This window comes from Cupressus sempervirens, chromosome 3 (assembly GCF_028749045.1).
Source record: "Cupressus sempervirens isolate cs-2001-9-10 chromosome 3, ASM2874904v1, whole genome shotgun sequence".
Taxonomy (NCBI): Eukaryota; Viridiplantae; Streptophyta; class Pinopsida; order Cupressales; family Cupressaceae; genus Cupressus; species Cupressus sempervirens.
Window position 1 is genome coordinate 609,258,608 of NC_143120.1, and position 24,578 is coordinate 609,283,185.

Here is a 24,578-nt window from a genome sequence, read left to right on the forward strand (position 1 = left end):
GTTTAAATTTTTCTTGTTTGCGTTCAATTTTTTTTGCCTTTGCTAATGTGGCATTTTTGCCTGCAGGGTAGGTACCCAAGGGAGTGCTCGGAATAGGAAACATGCCCCAATAGCTGGTAAGTGTCTTATGAGTCTGGGTACGCATACCTGTGCAACTATAGTTAATTATCATGATCTCCGGAGCACTCCGTGACATCAACTTAATGAAGTCTATCATGATAATAGATCAAGAACTCAACAACAAAAAATGCAGTATCATGATCTCCAACACATTACGAGAGATTAACTTAATGTGGTCAATCATGATACATTTGTTATCAAGAGCTATGACACATTTCAGGACAACAAACTAATGTAGTCCATCATGATAATGGGTCAAGCTATTGCTAAGATTGTCACCTTACAATAGTGACCTAATAAATACATGAAATAAAAGATCACCTTTCATGACATAGTTAACATATCCAACATTGTAACTCTTTTAACATTTAAAATATAAATGAATATATATTAAATTTAAACATACCTGATACTCAATCTCAAGAATTACAATTACATTTTAGTCATACCAAGTTTACCTCTAAAGTACTCCCCTTTCAACTTTTCAAGAGGTTTGGTAAATGTGTCGGCATTTTGCTCTTCAATGCTGATATGTACCAAATTGATGAAGTTCCTATCTACCATTTCTCTGATGTAGTGGTAAGGAATCTCTATGTGCGTGGATCTGTTACGGAAGATTGGATTTACTGATAGTTTAATGCAACTTTGATTGTAATAGTGTGTAACTATGGGATTCAAGGACTTGCCAAATAGTCCATCCAATAACTTCCTTAACCATACTGCTTCTCGAGCTCCCATGGAGACAAATATGTCTTCAGCTTTAGTGGAACTTTGAGCAGCTGCAGACTGCTTCCTGCTAAACTAAGATATCATAGCATATCCAAGGCTGAAACAACATCTTGTAGTACTTTTACGGTCGATGGAACTGTTGAGATATTGTCATTGATGTCAAAGGTACAATTAGAAAGTTGTCATTGACTTCAAATATTTAGTAATCAACATTAAAGTAACCAATATGGATATGTTGAAAAGCTATACAAAGCATCAAACATAAAAAGGAGACAAAACAATGAATTCAACAAGTATAAAAAGTATTTGAATTAAAGGCATTGCCAAAGATAGGGATAAAACACATGCTTATTATCTTGAATTTCTATATATATATATATAATGGAGTATGATAGAGTTCATATAAAAATTACAGGACCAGAAATGTACAACAGTAATCAAGCATGTCATACACTGAAAACAGTATGCATGAGGGCAAGAGAGATCTATATTGAACTATGATGACTAATCAACAGTACAAGAAGTTGGTTATTGGAAAACAAAATATAGAAGCAATGGAGATATACAGCAGTGATAGTTAGAATAAATCACAATAGACAGGGGCACGGGAAAATTTACTGTTCAACTCAGCAATAAGAGTATATATATATAGATATACACACCATACAATTCTATAGTGATAAACAAAGTAATGATCAAACTGATGAGTAGGACGATACCAAATAAGCCAAAGGGAGTCTTTGTTTGAATTGAATTAAATTGGCAAGATACACATCAGCATGTCCAAACTGTACAGTCCAGAATTAATGGAGAAGTTGTCAACATTATCAGTGATATACTGCAGAGAAGTAAAAGGTGTCATGAATTATTGACTAGCACCCAGCCAATGCTTATTCAGAGTTAAGCAAAGATTCAGGCAACATAGAGAGGGCAAAAGACATGACAACGAGGAGCCATATGAAGTCCGCAGATACATTGTTGGGAGTCCAAGACATGTAGTGAGCATCAGTATTTAAGGAAGACATCATATTTTGTGGAAGAACAAGGAATGATGGAATCTAAATCACGCAGATGATAAAGTTCGAAGGTAGAAGAAAAATAATGTTCAAGCAATGCCTTGTAACCATCCACCATGCAAACAAATGTGACTCAAGTAAATCACGTGCTATAATACTGGCGATGGAAGAATGTCAGAGTGTGCCCAATACAAATCATTTTCAGCAGTAAGCCATGCAGATGTGTCTATCACTTTCAGAAGATGAAGTTGAATTTACCATCAAGAGTAAAAAATAAAGGCATCAGTGTATGAACAAGCAGTGAAGCTACAGTGCCATCAGTCCTACAGTCCACCTAAGATGCACACCATAATTATATATCCAACGATAAGAATATTAGAAGGCGCAGTTAATTGGAAGAAGAATCGTCAATGTTATATATGAAACCTACAGATGTATTGAAATAAAGTTGTATCAACAGCAAGAAGTGACCTTCGAAGTTTAGAAGATGTATGGAAGACTAATATGATGCAAGTGACATGAAGACAAAAAGACTATATAATATGACTTCTCAATCAATGTTGCAGTAGCACACGATACTCTATCAAGGCTTCTGCATACGCAGTGATATTGAAATGTTATTGCCGGCAATAAAAAAAATATAATTATAAATTTGGAACAAGACAAGTCGAGCAGCGATTATAATTTTCAGCTTCTCCTGTGATAAAGTTGAAAGCGAAGTAAGCATATATTATCAGGAGTAACCTGTTTCAAAGATTGATATATATTATCAGCAAACGGGAAGGATGAGCGATTAATTCAGGCTACACTAATAAAAACAAAGAAAAACATCAAACAAGCATTACATATGACTGATGGAGTATAAATATTCCCAAAGAAGTAAGATATGATGGACAAAAGAAACAGAGCCAAAATATCGATCTGCAGTTTAAAAATAGTTGTAATTAAAAGTTAATGGGATGGAAGTTATAAGAAAAGTGATTAATCTGAATATTATGAAGTTAGGATTACATTTAATAGAAGACTATGAGTATTAAAGGAGTGATTAGATATATACTAAATGATCTATGAAAGGCTGTGATCAGATTATACAACGAAATTTGTGAAGTGTTGCAACTCATTTAAAAAGGCACATCTTTTTAAAAGGGACACCTCTGACATATATATAGAGGTTTTGCAATGAAGTTGAAGTGTGTGGAGGATAGCAGAATAAAAGAAAAATGTGAAGTGTGTCAAGAAAATAATGAAGATAAAAATACAAAAGATTAAGCAGTGGAGAGAAATATAATAAGGGAGTGGAATACTAAAAAGTCTATATATATATATAGATTTAGTAATCTGTTATTTATAAAATTGAAAGTATCAGATATATGGTAAAAAACAATGTATGAGAAGAGTATGCTTTGAAGACAATAAGCTTTTAGATAAAGCAAAGAAAATAATTATAAATTTGTAAAACAAAAATAAAGAAGAGAAGTATATGCAGATATAAATATCAAATTGGAGAAGAATATTTGTGCAAGTAAAATATCCATCATTAGTTGAGTTAGCAACATTATCAAGGTGGAAGGACAGTTTGTGTGTAGTGGGTTGGTGCTCACGAAGACAAGTGTGGGTGAAGGAGCTTCCAGTAGGTTTGTGCCTACAAAGTGTGGGAGTTGGAGCTTCTAGTGATTCGGTGCTCATAAACTTAGGGGTTGGAGCCTCTAGTAGATCATAGCCTACAAAACATTGTAAAAGAATAGTTTATATAAGAAAATATTTATTTTCCGTGGCTTTCTCCCATATTGGATTTCCACATAAAACATCGTGTTAATATGTTCATGTGCATAATTGTTCATTTCAGCATTTGAAGCTAATTGTTTGGATCAAAATTTTAAATTGGCAAATTTGTTATTACATTGATTTACCCCCCATCCCCCCGTCCCCCCCTCTCAGTATAATCACGTGCTCTTCAGGGATTGTCGGTCCAATCATAATCTGAATACCTTTGAAGTTGTATCTCAACATTGTCATATTTTAGACTAACTCAAATTGTACCACACAAGTATCTCAAAATGTGGTTGGCTGCCATGCGATGTATTTTCTTAGGTTCACACATGAATTTACTTAATGCATTTGTTGCGTAACAAATATCATGGTGAGTATTCACGAAGTACATTAGAGATCCAATTATCTGTCTATAGTATGTGGGATCTGTAGGTTTAGATTCAAATGCATCACTTTCTAAGCTTATGAAGATTTGTTTGCATCAATGTGGATAATGGTTTATAGTCCATCATTCCAAATTTGGTCAAGATGTCAATAGTATATTTTCCTTGATTTAGGAAAATGCAGTTCTCCTTTTGCCATACTTCTAGACCTAGAAAATAGTGCAGAACACCCAGATCTTTCATCTGAAATTTAGACAGAAGATCCTGTTTCCATTTTACAATAAGATGATCTTCCCCTCTTATCAGTAAGCCATCAACATATAGAACAAGAATTAGCATGTCACCATTTGAAATTTTGAAGTATATATTAGAATTAGCCTCATTTTTTGAGTATCGTAGTTTGGTAAGATAATTGTCTATCCTCTCGTACAATACCCTAGGGGCTTGTCTGAGGCCATAGAGACCGTTCTTTAATTTAGACACAAAGGATTTTTTGTCACGTGTGACAAAGCCTCTATTTGTTCTAGATATACTTCTTCATCAATAACACCATTCAAAAAAGCAATCTTTACATCCATCTGATGTATCTTGCATCCTTTGGATGCCACAATAGCAATAATGGTTCTTACAGAGGTGTACCAAGGAACATGAGCAAATGTCTCTTCATAATCAATTCCAACATTTTGAGAAAATCATTTGGCAACAAATTTGGCTTTGTGTTTTTGAGTGCTATCATTTGGTGCATGTTTGATTTTAAACAAGCATTTAGAGGAGACAACTGATTTGTCCTTTGGTCTACGTATGACATCCTAGACATCATTTTTCAATATTGGTTGATATTCTTCTATTATTGCGTCTTTCCAAGCTTGACAAGTTAAGGTCTCTTCAACACTTGATGGTTTAGATTTGATGAGTTTGGATATAAGAGCAACACAGCATGGACGACTTCTTGTTTTCTTACTTTCTCTAAAGATTTCATTAGGTGCTACATTGTTTTCGTCAGTCATCTTTCTTGCCCATATGATTTTTTCTTGTTAGAGATTTCAACATTTCCAGTATTAGATGACAAGGGTTCACAATCTTTTGAATAGGTCTCTGTCTGAATCTCAACTATAGGGTTTTCATCTAATCCTATAGTTGGTTTTTCGTTTGATTCATCAATGTTTTTAGAAAGGTTATATGCAACATCTTCTTCAAATTTAACATCTTTGTTGATTTCAATAGTTCTTTGTCTGGGAATATAAACTCCATAACCTTTAGAGGATTCACTATACTCAACAAATATGCCTTTATTCCTAGAGGGCTCTATTTTGGACCTCTTTTTTTTAAGGATACACACACACACAAAGGACAGCCAAAAATTCTCAAGTGACTTAAATATGGTTTGTTTCTTGTAAAGGATTCTTCAGGGGTTATTTTTTTAAGATTGAATGAAGACATCTATTTTGGATGTATATTGCTGCCCCAAAATAGGATGTGAAGATTTTGATCATGCATTATGGCTTTTGCAAATTCAATGATAGCTCTATTTTTCCTTTCCACCACTCAATTCTGTTGCGGAATATAAGGTAGTGCATACTCCCTCTTAATCCCAATAGAAGTGCAAATGTTTTTTAAGTTTTTAGAAATTTATTCACCCCCATTATTAGATCTTAGAGTCTTGATTTTCTTCCTAGTTTGATTTTCCATGAAAGCCTTAATTCTTTCAATCTCAACAATATTTGATTTGATTCTTTAGGTTTTAGGAAGTAAATCCAAGTTTTCGTAGACTAATCATCAACTAAAATCACATAATACAAAAATGCCCCTAAGGAGGGTATTGACATTGGACCACACAAATCAACGTGGATAAGTTCTAATACAACTCTTGATTTATATTCACACTGTGGGAAATATACTTTGGAATACCTGCTAGTGTGACCAAACTTGTCGCATTTGAAGCATTGAATTTTGGACAAATCTCTATTTTTGTAGTTTTGATTATTCTTCCCTCTTTTCCGCTTGAATTTTTTTTTTATTTTAAAAAATTGTTTGTGTTTGCATTAAGGATTTGAATTTCTCCCTCTTTATTTGAACTAATTCCTCTCGTAATTAGTCCTGATTCTTCTTGAGGGCAGTCATTCTTTAATTGATCATATTTTGGTAGAGTGGGTCGTGCACTAATGCCTTGAATAAAAGTTTCCAAGGTAGTAGGTAACCCTTTGAGGGCTATTAATGACAATTCTAGATTATCTACTTTATTCCCAATAGTTAAGAGTTGATCTTTCGATTCTGAAATTCTCATGAAATAAGATGTATTTGATTCTCCTTTATTCACCTTGATGTGCAGAAGTTGCTGTTTTAAGGTGAGCAATCTGCTTGTACTATTGATCTCATATGTATTTTGAGTCGTCATGAACATATCATACGCAGTTGTTAATTTTCATATAGTAGGACGAATATGATCCTTAACAACATCGATAATAGTTTTCATGGCCTTATTATGTCTTTTCCATATCCTTTTATCTGGATCATTATCAGGCAATAATTTGTTCTTCTACATATGAATCCAGTTCAAGTTCTGAAAGTATTATCATAATTCAGATTCTCCAAGGTACAAAATTTGATGCCCCTTCAAGTGTGTCATTAAGTCTGACATGATTTACCATGATTGCACTTTTTGAATGAATGTAATTATGAAATTTTAATTTTAATTTCACTGTCTTTTATTTGATCTTTACCAGTTGGGCTCTAATCCCGTGTTAAGAAATATATATCTGATATATAAATCTGTTACACTTCAATATTATTCACATTTTAGTAATTTGAATATTACTGAACTAAATATATTATATTTTCTATTGAATATACAGATCTGCAACTATAGAATCACTAATCTGAATTTATATGTTAGAATGTCACAGTAAATGTAAACTGAATAATGAATTGTAGATCGCAGGTTAACAATGAAATATAATGCAGACTGGCAAATCACTGTTAGTAGTATGTATTTCCTTGATTGAGATTTTTCCAGGATTCCCAAATGAATATTTATAATATAGGAACAGCCACATCCCATGTAGGGGCATGACTCTACGTTGCTTGGGCCATATAGGGTCATGACCCTATGTGGAGATTAGTCACCGATCATGGTTTAGTTAGTCAATGCAACTAATAATACTTCACACCTGATGAGACTGGGTGGACATCATTTGGGACTTATAACATTAAACAAGTGCTAGCATATATACATGCCTGATGTCAATGCAACACATGATCGCTGGAAATTATTGATATAAATTGTTTACCGCATGGGGTAAATGAATTAATGCATACAGACAATGAACAAGAACAACAATACTCCTTTTATTATTCACATATGCCAAGAGATTACATAATGCTTCTTTATGATGATTACAATGATCCTAGAGGGTGTATAAATACTTTGCAAAGAACCTTCCTGAAGGGGTCTGTCGGCTACATACAACATGTCGGCTACATAACAAGAACCTTCCCAAAGGGGCATTTACTGACGACATACACCCTGTTGGCTATACAATGTTTACTGACGACATCATCCCCCCCAAAAGGAAAAGTTGTCTCCGGACAACAACATAACAAAACTCAAAACAATTACAAAATATCTGAGAAAAATTAACAAATGAAATACATTAATTGACTAATTACAACAAGATAGATCTGCCTCATCACTTTCACATTCGTCCCATGCTTGCACCAAACTAGTCTCAAACCCACGTTGCATCTGTAGCCTTTGCTAACACAATACTGTCTCTTTAGTCAACTTGACTTGGATAGCCACCCATACTGTTTTCTCTGCTTCCAACTCTGGATACCTTGAGCTAAGTGTCGCTGAACTTCCTTCAACTAGATGATCAGCTCCTCTCGAGCTCTCTAGACATCCACCAAGATAGCTTCACGTCCAAACACCTACTCCAAGTGCCTCAAAGCGTAACATCCCTCTCGAAAGGCTTGCTCCAATGCTCTCTCCACCTTTGGTATGCAACCACTTTATGCCTGTAGCACGATTTTATATCGTCGTACGACAAACTTTATTGATGCCTCCAGGAAGTATGGTGCCTCCAGAAAGTATGGTGCCTCCAGGAAAGTATGGTGCCTCCAGGAATGTCTGTGCCTCCAGGAATCTACGACGCCTCTAGGAATTTCTGTGCCTCCAGGAAAGATGCCTCTAGGAATGATGCCTCTAGGAACAATGCCTCTACGAATGATGCCTCCAGGAAGGAACGATGCCTCTAGGAATGATGCCGCTAGGAACGATGCTGCCTCCAGGAACAATGCCTCTGGGTTGGAACTTGTTTAGTTTCATGTGTTTATCATGCCACGCTTCGCATTTTTCTTGTGTCACCTCCGTGGCCCATTGTGCCTACAATCATTGTTCATCAAGTTTATTTAAGTTACACGATCTCTTCCTTTGGTTTTCCATATCACCCAGTTTGTTCTCGACACTCGGTACCATGAATTCCATCGGCTGCCACTCCTTGTCGTCAATAACTGTATTCTTGATTTTAAAACCTTCACTCCGTACTACTGAAGCTTTTATTAAACCCTTCCTCTTTGTTTCCTGTGTAGACCATATGATGTGTTTTCCTTGCTGCCAACACCTTTCTACTATATCCCTGGTTCGACATAATGGTTTCTTTTTGTGCGGTCGACGGTGGAATCTTTCCTTTTTCTGGGTTCATACTGTATGTTCTTCCCTTTAGCTTTAGTCCTAACCGCCTTTCCTTCTTCCTTCGGACATTTATTTCTCTCTTCTTTCTCACCTTCGTCGACCCTTAACATATTACAGCTGAGAAAGAGCTTGTAATCCTCCATCTGCCAGTGGAAAAGGTTGTTTAGGAAGTCTAGGTCATCCCCATTCGACCCTCCTTCCAGTCTCAATACTCCCTCTTCATCAGGTTTCATTCTCTTCTTCCCCTCGTCATCCTCCCCACCTTCGCCTTCAGAATCCGACGATGCTGACTCGTCACCTACCATTTGTGTGTGTAAATCAATAATAAATCGTCGTCCCTTGCTTTCCATTGATAGTGTATTCTTCTTCCAGTCATTGACCTTCGCTTGCATGAGCCATCCACAGCCCAGAATAGCGTCATACCCTATCCTCTTCAACGGGATGATGACGAAGTCGAGTAGGAACGAAAATGTTCCAATCGTTACTGGTTGTGCCATCAGGACGCTAAGAGGTCTAATGCCGTGTTGATCTGCTATTAGCAACTGGAATGTAGGTGGCCACAACGTCAGCTATCCCAACTTCTTCCAAGTGTCTTCCAGTAACACATTCACACCGGACCCTCCGTCCACAATTGTGTCTGTCAGAACAATTCCTAGAATTCCCATCTCAACTACCGCTAGATGCCGTCCGGATGTGAGGGCTAGCAGCATCGGGTCCTCCATACGTGTTCCACTTTCCTTCTTCCTTGTTCTCCTGATAATTTAGTAGCGGGAGCGATGTTCGTGAGTGCTTATCGGAGTTGAGGCATTAACAACAGATCATTTATCTTGACTGTTACTTCAGTTTGTAATATCTATCATACGATGTTCTGTTCTGCGCAAGTTCTTGCTATGGTACCAGTAGTGTCCTTCACATGTGCTTTGTTCGCCTGAGTCGCCTTCTCAATTTTTGCCCGTGTTTCCTCCAATCTCTTCGTTTCCTTCGTCGGGTCGGGGTACGGTTTTGCTTGCTTCTGGGTGATTGCTAGAACCTCCTCTTTGTCCGTCCTGATGGTGATTAGATTCACTTCTGATTTCAGGCACTTGGCATCTTCATGATCTCCTAGACCGCACCATCTGCATAACAACTTTGGTGCATTTGCTGTTGTACAGTCTCGGACAAAGTGGCCCCACAAATTGCATGCTTTGCATTGAACCATCGGCCGTCCGTTCGCATTGTACTGAATTCGACTGCAACTCCCATTATTATTATTGGCATTTGTGTTGTTTTGCTCTCGTGTATTATTTCTGTACCCAGCCAAGGTGGCACCCTCTGTAGTGTTTCGGCTCTCTTTTGACGCGGAAGCCTCTTGTGTCAGAAACACTTGTTGAGGTCCTCTTGTTTTTATATTGAAGGGGCATTCTTTTATGGAATGTCCCATGATCTGGCAGATCTCGCAGAACTGGTTCTTTGGACAGGATCCCTTCATATGGCCTTCTGTCTTGTAGTCTGTGCACCATAGCTCATTTCCCTTGGTCTCCGTCTGCATGTTCTTAAATTCTTTCATCATTCAGATCATATCCTTTTGGAGGGCTCGGATCTTCTTGCTGCCCTTTTCGTCATCGTTGCTCTCTTCTTCTGAAGACGCTTCGTCATCTGACTCGGATGAGCTACCTTCTTCTTTTTTGTTTTCTGCTCACTTTCTAAGTTCATTGCTCGATTGTATGCTTCAATGTATGACGATGGCAACACAATCTTGATTTTCTTCCGCAACTTCGGGTGTAGGCCTTCAATGAACCATCTTTTTTACAGTTCGTCAGCCAACTTATTTTCCATTTTATTTATCAAGTCTTTTAATTTCCTGGCGTAGATTCGGATTGTTTCATTTTTCCCCTGTTTTGTGTTGTATATCTCGGCTACAATCTCATTGTCGTCACACGACAGTTGAAATTCGGTGATAAACTTCTTTTTGATGTTGTCCCAATTGGTTAATTTTTGGGGATTCGTATCGGCGAACCAATCAATTGCTACACCCCTTAGGGTTGTCGAAAATTGTCGGACCCATTCATTTGTATGTGTTATGCCATTTGCCCTCTAAATTGTTTCACATGTTTTGTAGTGTCTGATTGGATCGGCCGTTCGAATACCATCAAACTTTGGCAACTTCTCTTTTGGTCCTGCCATTATTACTTGATTTGTGTATGGGCGTTGTTAGGCACTACGACACCGACTCTGTTTTGCACTTCGACCCCGAAGCTTTGTATTTCGACACCAACGCTCTGCTTTTTGGTACCAACGATTTGTATCCCGACACCAACGGTTTGTATCCTGACACCAACACTTTGTATTCCGGCACCAACGCTCTGCTGTCCTATACCAACGCTTTGTATTCCGATACCAACGCTCTGCTCTCCGATACTGACGCTATTTCGGGCAGACCTCTTATTCCCAACAGTTGTGTTGTTTGGTGAAGAAGGGTCTTCGTTAAGCGAACTTGTCCATTCCAAAAGTGTATCGTGGACAAAGAGTTCGCTCCATGCTCGTGCTCTCTCGGCACTCTGAGCTGTACAAGTTAATTCCCTTTCGTCTGGATTCTCTTCCCTCGGCGAATACAGGTTCAAAAATTCCTCCCTTGCTTCTTCCACCAATTCCACCTGCTGTCGAGTCTGCTCCAACAATTCTTCAGCGCTTTTGTGTCCATCGACAATCTTTTGGAACCTCCTACATTCAGCTTGTTGTGCCAAAATTAGATTTCCTTGTGCTGTGCGTATTTCATCCTTTTCTTTCAGCTTATTCTTATTTTTGTTCAGCTGATTCGACACTAGTCTTCATTACTCCACCTTTCTAGGTCCATTGGGCAATGATGCCAAATGTTTATCGCATGGGGTAAATGAATTAATGTATACAGACAATGAACAAGAACAACAGTACTCTTTTTATTATTCGCATATGCCAAGAGATTACATAATGCTTCTTGATGATGATTACAATGATCTCGGAGGGTGTATAAATACTTTTCGAAGAACCTTCCGAAGGGGTCTGTCGGCTACATACAACATGTTGGCTACATAACAAGAACCTTCCTGAAGGGGCATTTACCGACGACATACACCCTGTCGGCTACACAATGTTTACCGACGACATAAATCTGAGAGATATGGTTCAAAATTGATTCACATTTAAGTAGTCAGATTATATATATGAGTATGGATATATCTCAGAATATGAGTATTCGGTTGATGCTATCAACAGATTTAAGTACTCTACAAAGAGGAAAACAATAGTATTAATGAATTCTCTGAGAATAAGAATGAAAGTCAAACATTGCAATACTCAAAAATAATTTGGCAATGGTTAGAAAACATCTTAAAGGAATCTCCAACTGAAAATATTTACTTGACAAAATAAACTTTACCAACTCCTTTGAATGAGAGCAAACCATAAAGCAAAGTGAGTTATCTGCATCTCCATAGAAAGCCCCAAACCAAAAAAAAGTGAGCTATTAGTTGCCGAAAAATACTTTGAAGAGTAGCCATGCAATGAATGCTCCAATCTTTACCTAAAACCTTCTTCTAATCCATTTGTAAATGAATAAATGGAATCACTAGATGGTTTGTAAGGAACATAATGGCTCCTTTAATTCCTGAAACTTTCATCCTTATCACTCTGAAGGATGTTTATCCCATGACTCCCAATGATGTTTGTCAATTCCGTTTTAGAATCCCAAGCATGGACACCCAACCAGGAATTATGTCCTGCATATCTAGATGGATGCACACTGAGACTCCAAGTGCCATCCGAATCAAGATGCACATCATGAAATTTAATGACTTTTTGTCAATTCCTTGCAGCCTATACATGAAAGCATCTAAAACTGAAGTGCAAGAAGCAATAGTGGTGTTTAGATCCAATCCCAAAGAAAGATTAGTACAATGTCTAACATCACTCAATGTGAATGTTGAATTATCAAGTGTATAGATTTCATATTTATGTTGTTTCCTCTACTTACTGTTCCAAAATTTTCAGCAAGAACAAGAGCAAGTTTTGGACACCTTTCCAAATCTAAGATGTGGAAGTCTCCAAGAATCAATATATCTCATGAAGAAAGCACATCTCCTACTGTCATAACACTCACTATGCCCTCCCCATGTGCTTCCTTATTTTCATATTTCATATCTGGAGGTTTTCCAGGAGAGTAACCAATCATCTCATAATGTGACCCTAGTTCAATAGGAGGTTGAAAACTGAACTCGAACATGGATCTTGAATCTTCTCCTTGATCCAATACCCTACCATTTTGTCCAAGTGTAGTAGTGCAACCAAGTGTTGTTCCGTACTCAAAAAGTGGATTGTCACATGTCTTCTCTAGATCCGCTTTAAACAATGAGTTATGATTGAAGACCACAAATTGATTCTTCCAATCATATTTATGCAAATTAAGAGGATTTCTACTATGATGGATATCAAAATCAAAGTTGTTATACCTTTCATCAATGACTCTAAGGCTGTTCCTAGTCAACGTGTATCTTTGTTACCATTTTCAGCAGTATATTGTGGATCCAAATCATCAAAGTTCCTATAATTCGACTCAAATACCCATCCAAAGATAAATTAGATTCTGTTTCAAGGTCTTCATCACAACTATCAATGCTATCTTCCATACTTGCATTATGATAAAAAATCAGATCATCATCACAATTAAAACAAAATTCATCTTGTGTAGGATCTCCAGCATACTTAGGTGCCAACGCACTCGGTTCTCACATGTCAAAAGGCTGATTCCTTTGTTTAGAAATGAATTGCTTGTGCTCCTCATGAGTGGTTTTACCTATGTGAGATAGTCACTCCCAGTCTGACTAGCACTGATATCTATCTGAGCCATCATCACTAGAAATCTCTGAACTCAATTCCAAGGTTGCTGTTTTTTCTTTCCCGTCATGCACAAACTCATCTACTACAGGGACATACATTTCCAAAGGGTCATTTTGAAACTCTGTCGCATGGTTTTTATGTATCAAGGCACTGTCTCCATTCGAATGATCTTCTATGGACCTCTTTTCATTTGTTTGTTTCTCATTGTTTCTTGCGTTATAAGAATCTTTTTCAGATTTTTTCTTACACTAAATATATACTTTATCTATTCAGGATGCTCACACAATTACTTATGCAATTTGAGAATGTAGTCAAGTTCTATGGCCGCCATATGAAATGCAGACACTAGGTGAATGTTGCTTCTTTTGATACGCTTCATTTCTTGACCAATTGGAGTTTCAACCCTTTGTAAAAAAATCAGCCACGTCCACATGACGAATCTTTGTGTCCATGACTTATCTAGAATAGATATGATTGATGAAGGGGCTGCATGAGCCAATTCTTTATCATATTGACATTTCATTTTGCCTTCAAATTTTGATGGTGAGGAAATTTCTTGTGCTTGTACTGCAACACAAAAATCCCAAAACATAAATACATCATCAAATGGAATTGCCATACAAGTTGATTTGTGATCATCAAAGATTTGGAAACAAATTAGAGATTTGGTGGATCCAATGAAATGATCTCAGGGAAACTCTATGTATATGCAATGGATGAAAATGAAATGAATGGAATGCGGAATGAAGTGTTATGAAAGTGAAAATATGGAAGATGGAATGAAACGGAATGAAATGAGAAAGTGTGAAGGTGGAAACGCATGAAAATGAAGATTGCTGATTTCAAAAGTGACTTAGTGTTTTCAAGGCATTATTGCATGCAAAATGAGTACATGTAACTGCAACATGTCACAGGAGATGGAAGGTGAGATGAGATGCGAATGCGGGTGGATGATGCACTTCACATGTAAGTGTGAATGGAGGATGAGATGGAAAGCATAGAATAAAGCAAAAATATGTATTTGCTCATGGAGGCGCAAATGCATATGGAGGATTGGAAATGGAAAATGGAAGAGGGATAATGAGTTTTATAGTGCTTTTGGTGAAAAGGGGAAGTCAAAGGATGTAATGTTCCAATTCTGGAGAATTGCAAACTTTCGCTGTATCCTAATCCCGTTCTAATCAAGTAGTCGGATAATGTGGTATAGAGAGGGCAAGTGTCTTTGATGGCCGTACATTGCCTTTGAAAGGGTTGTACAGTACAGATTGACTTTATGGAAGGTACAAAGGTGGCTATACGACATCAATGCTGAGGCTGTACGGTTAGTGGTAGAGGTGTAAGGTGGGCATGTATATGTGCCGTACAGTGGACATGTGCAATGAAGAGTGTGGCTGTACTGGAAGACTTGTAGCCGTACAACAGGTAGGAAGTCAGTCCGTACAGTGAAGATGAATACGAACTTGGCCGTATGGTATGGTTAGTAAGGATATGGAATAGATTTGCACTTTGTGCCAGAACAATGCATTCACTAATTATTACCAAAACAACTGATTCAATTTGTTACTAGAGATATAAGTTTACGCATCTATAATAAAGATAGTGCTCTGATTTGCCAGATTCTTGTGAAGAGTTACATGCAACAACGGAATAGGGTGAGGGTTGAATTCCCACCGAAATTGCACCAGCCAAATAGGGAAGACCTTTCACTTCTGAAATGGCTAACAACAGAGAATCCCAATTGGAATTCGCAGTACAAAGAAATAATCCAAAATGTCTGCCTACAAACTACCTACAAGCCATGCTTAAATACTTGTCGGGAAAACTTTCCGAGGGTGTACAAAGATAGTCGACGGCGACACAAACTATGTAAACAAAATAAAAATGGGTCTGAGATATATTAAATCAATCGACTCAATAACAATAGTTTGATACATAATTTATGTTATAACGGGAATATTACAAAGGAGATGAGATTGACATCTTTTTGACTTTTCAAAAAGTTACTTTTAATCAAAATTGGACCTTTTGGATGCAATTACATGTAAGACATTTTGTGTAATCGTGTCATGCAAATGGATGCGAAAAGTGAGATGAGTAAAAATGGAAACAAAAAATGAGATTACATGCATGTGCAAATGGCAAATGTGATGGAAACTATGTAATTGCATTTGTTGAGTGAGAGATGAGTTGTTGCACGGAAACGGGAAGTGGAACGTGATGATGCATTCGCATGAAGTGAAGCAAGAACAAGTTCTTGGGAAAGAACTTGCAATTTCTCTAAGTGGAGAAAACCGGCAAGCGAGCACAAAGCACAAAACACAAAAGAAAAAATGTACATTTGGAAAGCGACTCAAACATGCCACGATGCAATGCATTCAACACAAATTCAAAATTGGGACTTGGGGAAGAAACAAAAACATGAAAAGAACAAAAACTTCATTTTTAAAGTAAAAATGCACTTTCCATGGAAAATATTTCAACAAGTCACAATCATCAAGCAATTACGTGCATAAAATCAACAAGATAAGCATGAATTAAAAGCAAGAAAGAAAGAGTCCACTTAGATGTGCCAAAAATGACGGAAAAAGATGCTCCAATGTTTGAAAAATTCTTCAAAAATGTTTGAATCTTTCAAACTTTCACAAATTCGAATGGGAGAAGGCAGCAATCAAGGAGAAGTTGGTAAAAGATTCCAAAATGTGCCCTAAAATCACTCCAAGATCCAATGTTTTGAAGAACGTATGCTTGGGACGTTTTTAGCAAAAAATGTGTTTCACCATGATGCAAGATCAAAATGTTTTGGTGTTTAAACACCAAAATATGCATCGATATGCAATGTAATCCGAAAAAGAACCCTAATCGATTTGTTTTGGAGCCAAAACATTGGCCAAAAATGGATTTATTTGCTGATTTCTCGAAAAACATGCCCTAGATTGGAGCTTTCAAAAATGTTTTTTGAGCTTGCTAAATCCGTTTTAAATGGAAGAGAAATCATTGCCAATCAAAAACGCCTCCAATGGAAGAAATCTCATTCAAATTCATTGAAAAAATCTCCACTTATAATCAAAATCGGGTTCTTGGAGCGCAAAAACATGGAGTTCTTCAAAATTGGACTTTTTGAAGGTCATAGCATATATTAAAACATGTCTTAGTATAAAATCAGACCTTTTAGAGTCAAAACCATGTTTTAAAATATGCATACAAGCAAAATCAAACTTTTTGGAGGAGGATGCATGTTTTAAAATATGCACATAAGCAAAATTGGACCTTTTGGGGGAGGATGCATGCTTTAAGATACATCTCACTTTTTAGATGTAAAAGCATAAAAATTTCACTTTTGATGTAGTAGTATCAAAAAGATCCACTTATGATAGACTTTTGAGCTAATGACATCAAAAAGGACCACCAAAATGAACTTTTTATTAAGTGACATGTAAAATGTTCACTTTTGATGGATTTTACATGCAATTACATATAAAATGTCTAGTTTTGAAAACTTTAAGTCATTTAATTCACTTAAAATTATAAAAATGTTACAAAATGGGCCATAAACAATATTTATATATCATATTTAAAAATATAACATATAAACATCATTAAAAAAGTAACATTTAAATAAACATTTGATTTAAAAACCAAAAATTAAACTAGAACTATATAGTTATATGATTACTTTAAGTGAAAAAATTAAAATGTAACTCAACTTAAAATTATAACATAAAGTGCACCAGAATCACTTTAAGTTAAAAATTCAAAGTTAAAGTAACTTGAAAACATAACAAAAAGTGAAAATGAGTTATATTTATCAAAAAGTGAAAGTGAAATTAAAAATATAATACAATATTTTTAATTCGTGCTGTTGCACTCAAAAGGTCCACTTTTGAAGCATTAAAACGGACATATCTCGCGACTGACAACTTCAATTGAGCTGTAGGTTAGACTGAATCGAAGGAAAAAGCGAAAGACATGACATGAGCAAAACCAAAAGACTAAAAACCAACAAATGTAAACTGAAAAGAAAAGAACGAACGATGAAGGCTTAAAAAATCAAGCAAATGCTCAACAAAAAGCAAAACAAAAATGACTTGACGAAGGCCTTCAGTAAAAAGATTTGATATACGAATCGAAATGGATGGATCGATCAACATTGAGCAATTGAATATCAAATTCAAGCTTAGTGAAATGTGAAACTAGCTTGAAAAAGTTTCGTGCTGTTACTAACATTTTGTGTTGACAAAATGCAAGACAACAAGTTTTTAACTATTAGTATATACTTTAGTTTTTTAGTTTTATAGATCTACTATTTTGTATTTAGTAATAGACTCTTTAAACTACAAAAAAAAATTGCCATCTCCAAGTACCCATGTCTCCTATTTTTGAAAAGAACCATACCGGTACTAGTACTAGTACCAGAGACCTACAAGTCTCCCTGTGTCTTGGTAATCTTGTTCGGGACAAGAACCCTAACTCATGGGTGCAGATTTAGAGGCAAACCTAACTAGTGTTTCCATTTGTGCTAAAGGGATCTTATGAGTTTGTTGTTCAACTTTTCATTTTGGTAAATTTGTGAACTCTCTTGTAGAAGCAAATGTCAAGATTTCTAGATGATATTTGCAAATAAAATAGTATACATCGTGTTGAATGTAAGGTGTTGTTGATGTTTATGCCATTGGAATGTGAGCGAGGTGTGAACAAATTTGGATGCCATTTTTTTTTGTCTGGGGAGAGGAAGGTGAGAAAGTGTTTGACATTTTATTTAGTTGTTAAAGTGGGTTCTCATGAGCTATTTGAACATCAAATCCAAACATCTTATTGGAAATGCTATAAATTCATGAATTTTGTTTCTTCCTTGTGTCATGTCCTAGTATATGATTAGTTCTAGCTAAATGTCATATGTTCCAATAACTCAATAAATCAAGAGGATAGTTAGATTTATTGGGGCATGAGATAATTTATTGTGGCTGGCAGAAAGAAACGAGAGAAGGGAGACCAAATTAATGCAAGGGCATGGGCAACACGTGAACAGTAAGGGTAGCCTTCATTCCATTGAAGATCATGTCTATTGGAAGAGAATTTAATGTAGGTATGTATCAAAAAGCTTTTTTGTGGTAACTATAGTAGTATACTAGTAAGCATTTTGTGAAAACCCTTTAGAAACCTCAATTCTTTCAGGGACACCACCATCCCTGGTCTATGCTTCCACATTTTGCATATAAGTTTATGAGGGTACCTGCAACTATAACATTGAATAAAAACCTGTGTCCCAATCTATGTTGATGGATGTCTGTATGAGATCCAAACTCTTATTTTACACAAGTTCAGGAGGATGCTGATAAAGAATTTGGTTTTATGCATGTCAATGGTGTTTCTGAAAAGTCTTTAAATTCTCATCACCAAGTTCATATATTACACAGCCTGCAACCACTGCATTTCAAGAGTTGACATATCTATGAAGCTTTTTGTAAAATAGGGAGAACCCATTTTGGGAAAAGGCTGGGAGGATGCTCACAAATTGTAAAGAGTTCCACTGATCTGACTGACAGTGCTGCAATGCTAGGAAATGTGTGTTTCCAGGTGTTTTTAATCTTCAATTTCCTTGTTTGAGATACCAAGCTGAATTATAAAATTTGAACACAAATACCTCACAAACAATGGTTATCCTCGTGCTTGTATATTCACTAATTACAACTTGCAAGGATCAAATCTTTATTAAGTATGAAATTAACTGAATATCACAATGTGACTACTGGATCCTCCAACTTTCTGAAAGTTATTACAATTTTTAATAATCAGAAAGTAATACTCAATAATCAGAAATATTACATTAAGAACCTGGTTTTATTTTAGGTGAATCATGAACATTTGCAATGCGTGATATTGTGCCCAGTACTTCAGCCTGACATATGCAATATGAATGTGAATGATGCAGCAACTGGTGCTCAGCTATGGTGTTTTGTAGCAAATCCGATTGGGAAATCAAAACAATGACTTAACTACCAGTGCTGAAAAAAGTTACTTATTTGCAGAACTTCAAACCTTACTAGAGCAATCAAATTCACTGTATATTCTCAGCACAGTTGATACATTCCCAACCACGAACATTGGTCTTTGAACAGCACATAAACAAAAACCCCAGATCTCCAAATGAGCCACCCAATGTGCAGGTTAATGACACCCAGATTAGCAGACTTATAATGGCCTGTGAGTCACAGAAATACAGTCAAGAGGCAATGGTGAATTTGCCCAAGTGAATCACTCCCAAAGTCAGATTGATTCCTCCTCCAGAACAGATGAAATCATGCCCAAAATTAACACCCAATGAGCAGATTAAGAAGCAATCAGAACATAGGAATTAACAGTACAAATACCTTATATTCTTCAGCAGAATCAAATCCATTTGCATTCAATTACTTCTCAGTCACAGAACCAAAGTAGAGAAGTAAACAATTGCAATACCTCAGCTGCAATTGCACGGATAATTCAAGGAGAATTTGTCTCCAAGCAAGAACACCGAGCCCTTATACCTCACCATGGAAAATCACAAACTCAGAAATGTCATGAAGACAACAAAAGCAAATAACATTCAATCAGATAATCAAATGCTTTTTTCAATTAAATGAGCTCGTATTTATAATTTATTTATTGCCAAACGTTTCCCAAAAGAACTCAACTCCAAAAATGACAGAGTTTCCCAAAAGAACTCAGCTCTTGAAACTTTCCAACAAAGCACATTTAGTAATATCCCTTAATGACACTATTATAATAAAATATTATTAGAATAATGCGACTTTATTAATTAATTAATAAATAAGAGCTCACATGATTAATAACCACATCCACTATAGGTAACGACCAACAGCAACTACCAAAAATAGACTCACTAAAAGTAGCAAGTCTGCAACTGAGACCCCTTAATCACTTTGTGAACTCACGTGGGTCGTAATAATGAACTAACTCAATCATTCGTAAAATCTTGCCAAAAATGGGGACATTACACAAATAATTTTGATTTTTCATTGCTATTTGCATTTACTAGAAAGTTTATAAGCCTTTTCAACATGTCCATTTCTTGTATATCCTGATATGGAGGCATGATTGCTAGCGACAAATTGCTTAAAAGAATCCAAGCCTCTTTTATTGAGTCTATTCTGAATGTATAAGATAAATTGTGGCCTCTGAGAGAGAACATTTCTTTCAAGCATTCTGTTATGAAGTTAGTGGCTTGGTTTATGCTCCTTATTTTGCATACCTACTTGCCAACGATGTTGCTAGAGGAGAGGGTGATATAGGAGATTTGATGTGGATAAGAGAAATATTTAAAATCCATGATAAGGGGGTTATTTGTGTGGAGGAGACACTATTTGTTTGTAATTTAATTTGAACGTTTATGCAATAAGTTTATTACTTTTACCATTACTCATGTTTTAGAGCCTTTTAAACCCGATTTTGCAAGTAAATATTGGAGGGAAAGAGGTTGCTACAAGATTTTCTCTTTCATGCACATGCATTTGACCCTTGAGATCAAGATTTACAACTTTGAATTTGTCAAAGGCATTAAGCTGTTGCATGCGTTTACACTTGGAGAACCCGATTTTGGAGAAGACTTGTTCATGTAATTTTCTCTTTCCTCCATTTTTGGGTCATTGGGCTCCAAATAAGTAGAATATTTCAACTTTGCTTGTATTTCTTTCTTGTTTTGCTACATTATTGCATTCTTTGGCTCACTTTTGTCCATTTGTTCAAATAGAACTTGTGTCTTTTGCAATTTGTCTTTAGATAATTGTTAAATCTTCTCATTTGCAAATGTTAAAACTCTCCCACACTCCATAAACAAAATTGCATGTAAAGGGATAGGAGTAGAAGCTTTGACTGGGAGCAATTGTGGTGATACATAGACTAGAAGCTTTGATTGTAGGTTGTATTATTGTATCAATTCACAAAAATAGTTAGAATTCCCTACCTCTAGAAGTCTTTGCACCCCAATGGTAGAGGTAAAACAGATTAAAAAATGACTTAGAGCCAAACCAATATGTTTACAATTAGGCCTTGAGTTGGTGTTTGGTATTGGTATCACCGTTTCCAACTGTTAGATTGATGTATAGTTAGAGATCTCATTTTGTCCATTACTCGCTCCACTGGTAAGTAGATTTTTTCTTGAAAGATAAGATGAAAGAATATTGATAACACCCCTTATAAAATCTCTCAACTTTTTCTTACTTTGAGTTGATCCAAGGAACATTGAGAAGGGGGAGCCTTCCCTTAAAAGTAGGAGAGACTCTGTCTCATACGTTGTGGCTGGTTCACCTATTTTGCAATTGGATTTTCACAAATACCGTCGGTTGCAAAATATCCACTCTACGGAAGCTATGCAGACAAATTATGATGTCGTGAAAACCATTGTGAAATGCATTATATAAACCCTTCTGTTTTACAAATCTGCTAGAGTACAACATTCAGGAAACCTTCAAAACTTACATGCTTTTTTGTGATTTAATTGGAAAAGAATGTCGGCAAATTAATTAAAGTCAATTTTCAATAATTTTTAAACAAATTTGTGTTTTTTGTTGGTGAAAAATTGGTATTTAGAAAGTTTCAGTATAATCATGATTTATGCCTGAGTTTTTCTTTGTTGTGAAATTCTTAGTAGGGCAGATGATATGTATGAAATATCATCAAAATCGTGAAGTAACTATTTTTCATTTAGGTTTACAATTTTGAACAACTAAACATATCTATATAATTATCATTTGACTTGTAAATCATTACTCTTGGGTTTCAATTGTCAACATATCAATTTGCTCTTTTTAGGTAACTAGGTAACATGGATAATGATGTAGGACCTTTCTATGTTTGATTTTTTGTTTCGTTGCCATTTCCGTCTCATAAATCTGATTTGGTATTGTGACAGACGAAAGCAGTCCTTGATGTGGCGAAACAAATCAAACGTGTTGTCCTTCTGTCTGGAACACCTTCATTGTCAAGGTCATATATCCTACGTATCATTTTTTTTGTAATTTTTTGTCTGATTCTGCAGTGTTCTAATTGTGAAAAGTTGATTGTTAGTATTTTCTTTGTTAACTCTGGCTAGATTTAAATAGAGAGAAATATATATTTATCGCCAAATATTTGATTTAATTATCACATTTGATATATAGCTCCTCTTTTGGAACTAAGATTTTAGTTTTTTTGAAAGTACAGGCCATACGATATTTTTCACCAAATTGATATGTTATGGTAAGCTTTCAACCTTATTTATTTTCTCAAGTTCCTATTTGTTTTTGTGAATGTAGCCATCTTCTTTTTAAATTTTATTTTGTTTATAATACGTCTACCTTTAAAAGTAGATCTATTTATGAATTTCATTTATTGAACTTTGGACAGGCCTGGTTTGTTAGGGAAAAACAAATATGACTTTGCAAGAAATTACTGTTCCATGGAAAATGAAGGGTCTAACCAGAAGAGCTACAAGGTAGATAATTAAAATGATTTAGAGTTTGATTAGGAATTAAGGTTAATCAGATCAACACTGAATTCTCAAATATGGATGGATGAATCTATTGTTTTGTTGATGCTTGAGTTGATTGATACCATTTTTACTTTATTATAATATATTGATACTGATAATGACAGATATTTGTTTTTTTATCATGATTTGTTGATTTATTAATCTCTGTCATCGAAGCAGTTTTTGGTCCCTTGTTTATATTTTCATCAGAGAATAAGTTAAGCATATCAACAGTGAATCCCTAAATATGGATGGGTGAATCAATGTTTTCCTGATGCTTGAGTTTAATGATACCATTTATTTTAATATGAATAATGCATATTCCTCACAGCAGTTAGATTTTTATTATTTGTTCTTGAAGTAGTTTTGGCTCTGCTGTGGCGCTGGTTGACTGGTCTTTTGGGGATTTAAAATCTGAAGCAGTTTGCATGGAATTCAGAAACATTTCATATGAAATTTCACACATTTCCAAAATCTATTTATAGCGAAGTAGCATTTTCTTTTTGTCAAAACTCAGTTCTGATTTTTCAAAATGTTAGGTCAACAGCTTTCTTGTGCCAATAACTCACTCGACCAGGCATGTCGCAATTTTCCAAAATCATTAACCAATATAAAACTGAAAGGAATCAGCCAAGAAGACTTATACAATATATTAAGCAGTAATAGAGAGTCCAGGTGAAAAAGAACTTAGAACAGTGGAAATAGCAGTGTATACAACCTCAACTTGTATTAATCTAGCAACAAGATCATGCTAATCATCCTCCAATCTCAGAATTGAAGGAAAACCACAGAAATGGAAAATGAAAAAAATATGTGAGGAGAGGGAAAATTAAATTTATTTTTACGCTTATTATTCTGAATTATTAACATAGGAAATCAATACATAGTCTTAAAACTTAGGATTGTGGTGTACAAGAAATATTAATGTAGTATATTACCCTTGATTTGGGAATACTGATTCTGATTTTTTTTGTTGTTGAAATTTTCTGATTTTCTCAATTATTTTGTTTTTTAAAGTTATTCTGATCTTTTTGAGTTTTGTAATTTGTTATCAATTGTTTTGGTTTTTTGCACTATGAATGTAGGAGAGTAAATGATTCACAGTTAAAGCTATAAATCAATTGATTCAAACAACAAACCAAAAGTAACTTAAAACTCCAACTCCAAACTTTATTGAATTGATGAACAAACATATGATTACAGATACCAATGGGAGAATTAATTCTGAAATTGGCAGATCTGTTGTTGTTTCCTGAACAACAGCAAACTCCAAATTTCTTCCACTCTCCTAGTGATTGTGAGGAAATTCCCAAAGCCCGCACCTAGCTGGAACTAATCAATTTTCTGATGCTGAGGGGGATATTGATGGTTTTGTACAGTCTCATAGATTAGTACAAATCTGATCTGGATGAGCTCCGATAACCCATGCCACCTCTAGTACTAACTATATTTTCTGGTAATGAAGTGACTGGTTGAATGAACGATTGGTGCAGGCTGTATAATGCCAGAATGCT

At 35.7% G+C, this 24,578-nt stretch overlaps 1 protein-coding gene across 1 annotated transcript in view; it reads left to right on the forward strand.

The window, feature by feature from the left end:
• Positions 1-24,578, forward strand: part of LOC149568152 (SNF2 domain-containing protein / helicase domain-containing protein / HNH endonuclease domain-containing protein) — a 288,465-nt gene that overhangs the window by 105,850 nt on the left and 158,037 nt on the right. The window contains exons 5-7 of the mRNA XM_089821153.1: positions 22,468-22,541; positions 22,758-22,793; positions 22,941-23,028. Coding sequence (XP_089677279.1) covers positions 22,468-22,541; positions 22,758-22,793; positions 22,941-23,028 — 198 coding nt within the window. The remainder of the gene's footprint in view (positions 1-22,467; positions 22,542-22,757; positions 22,794-22,940; positions 23,029-24,578) is intronic.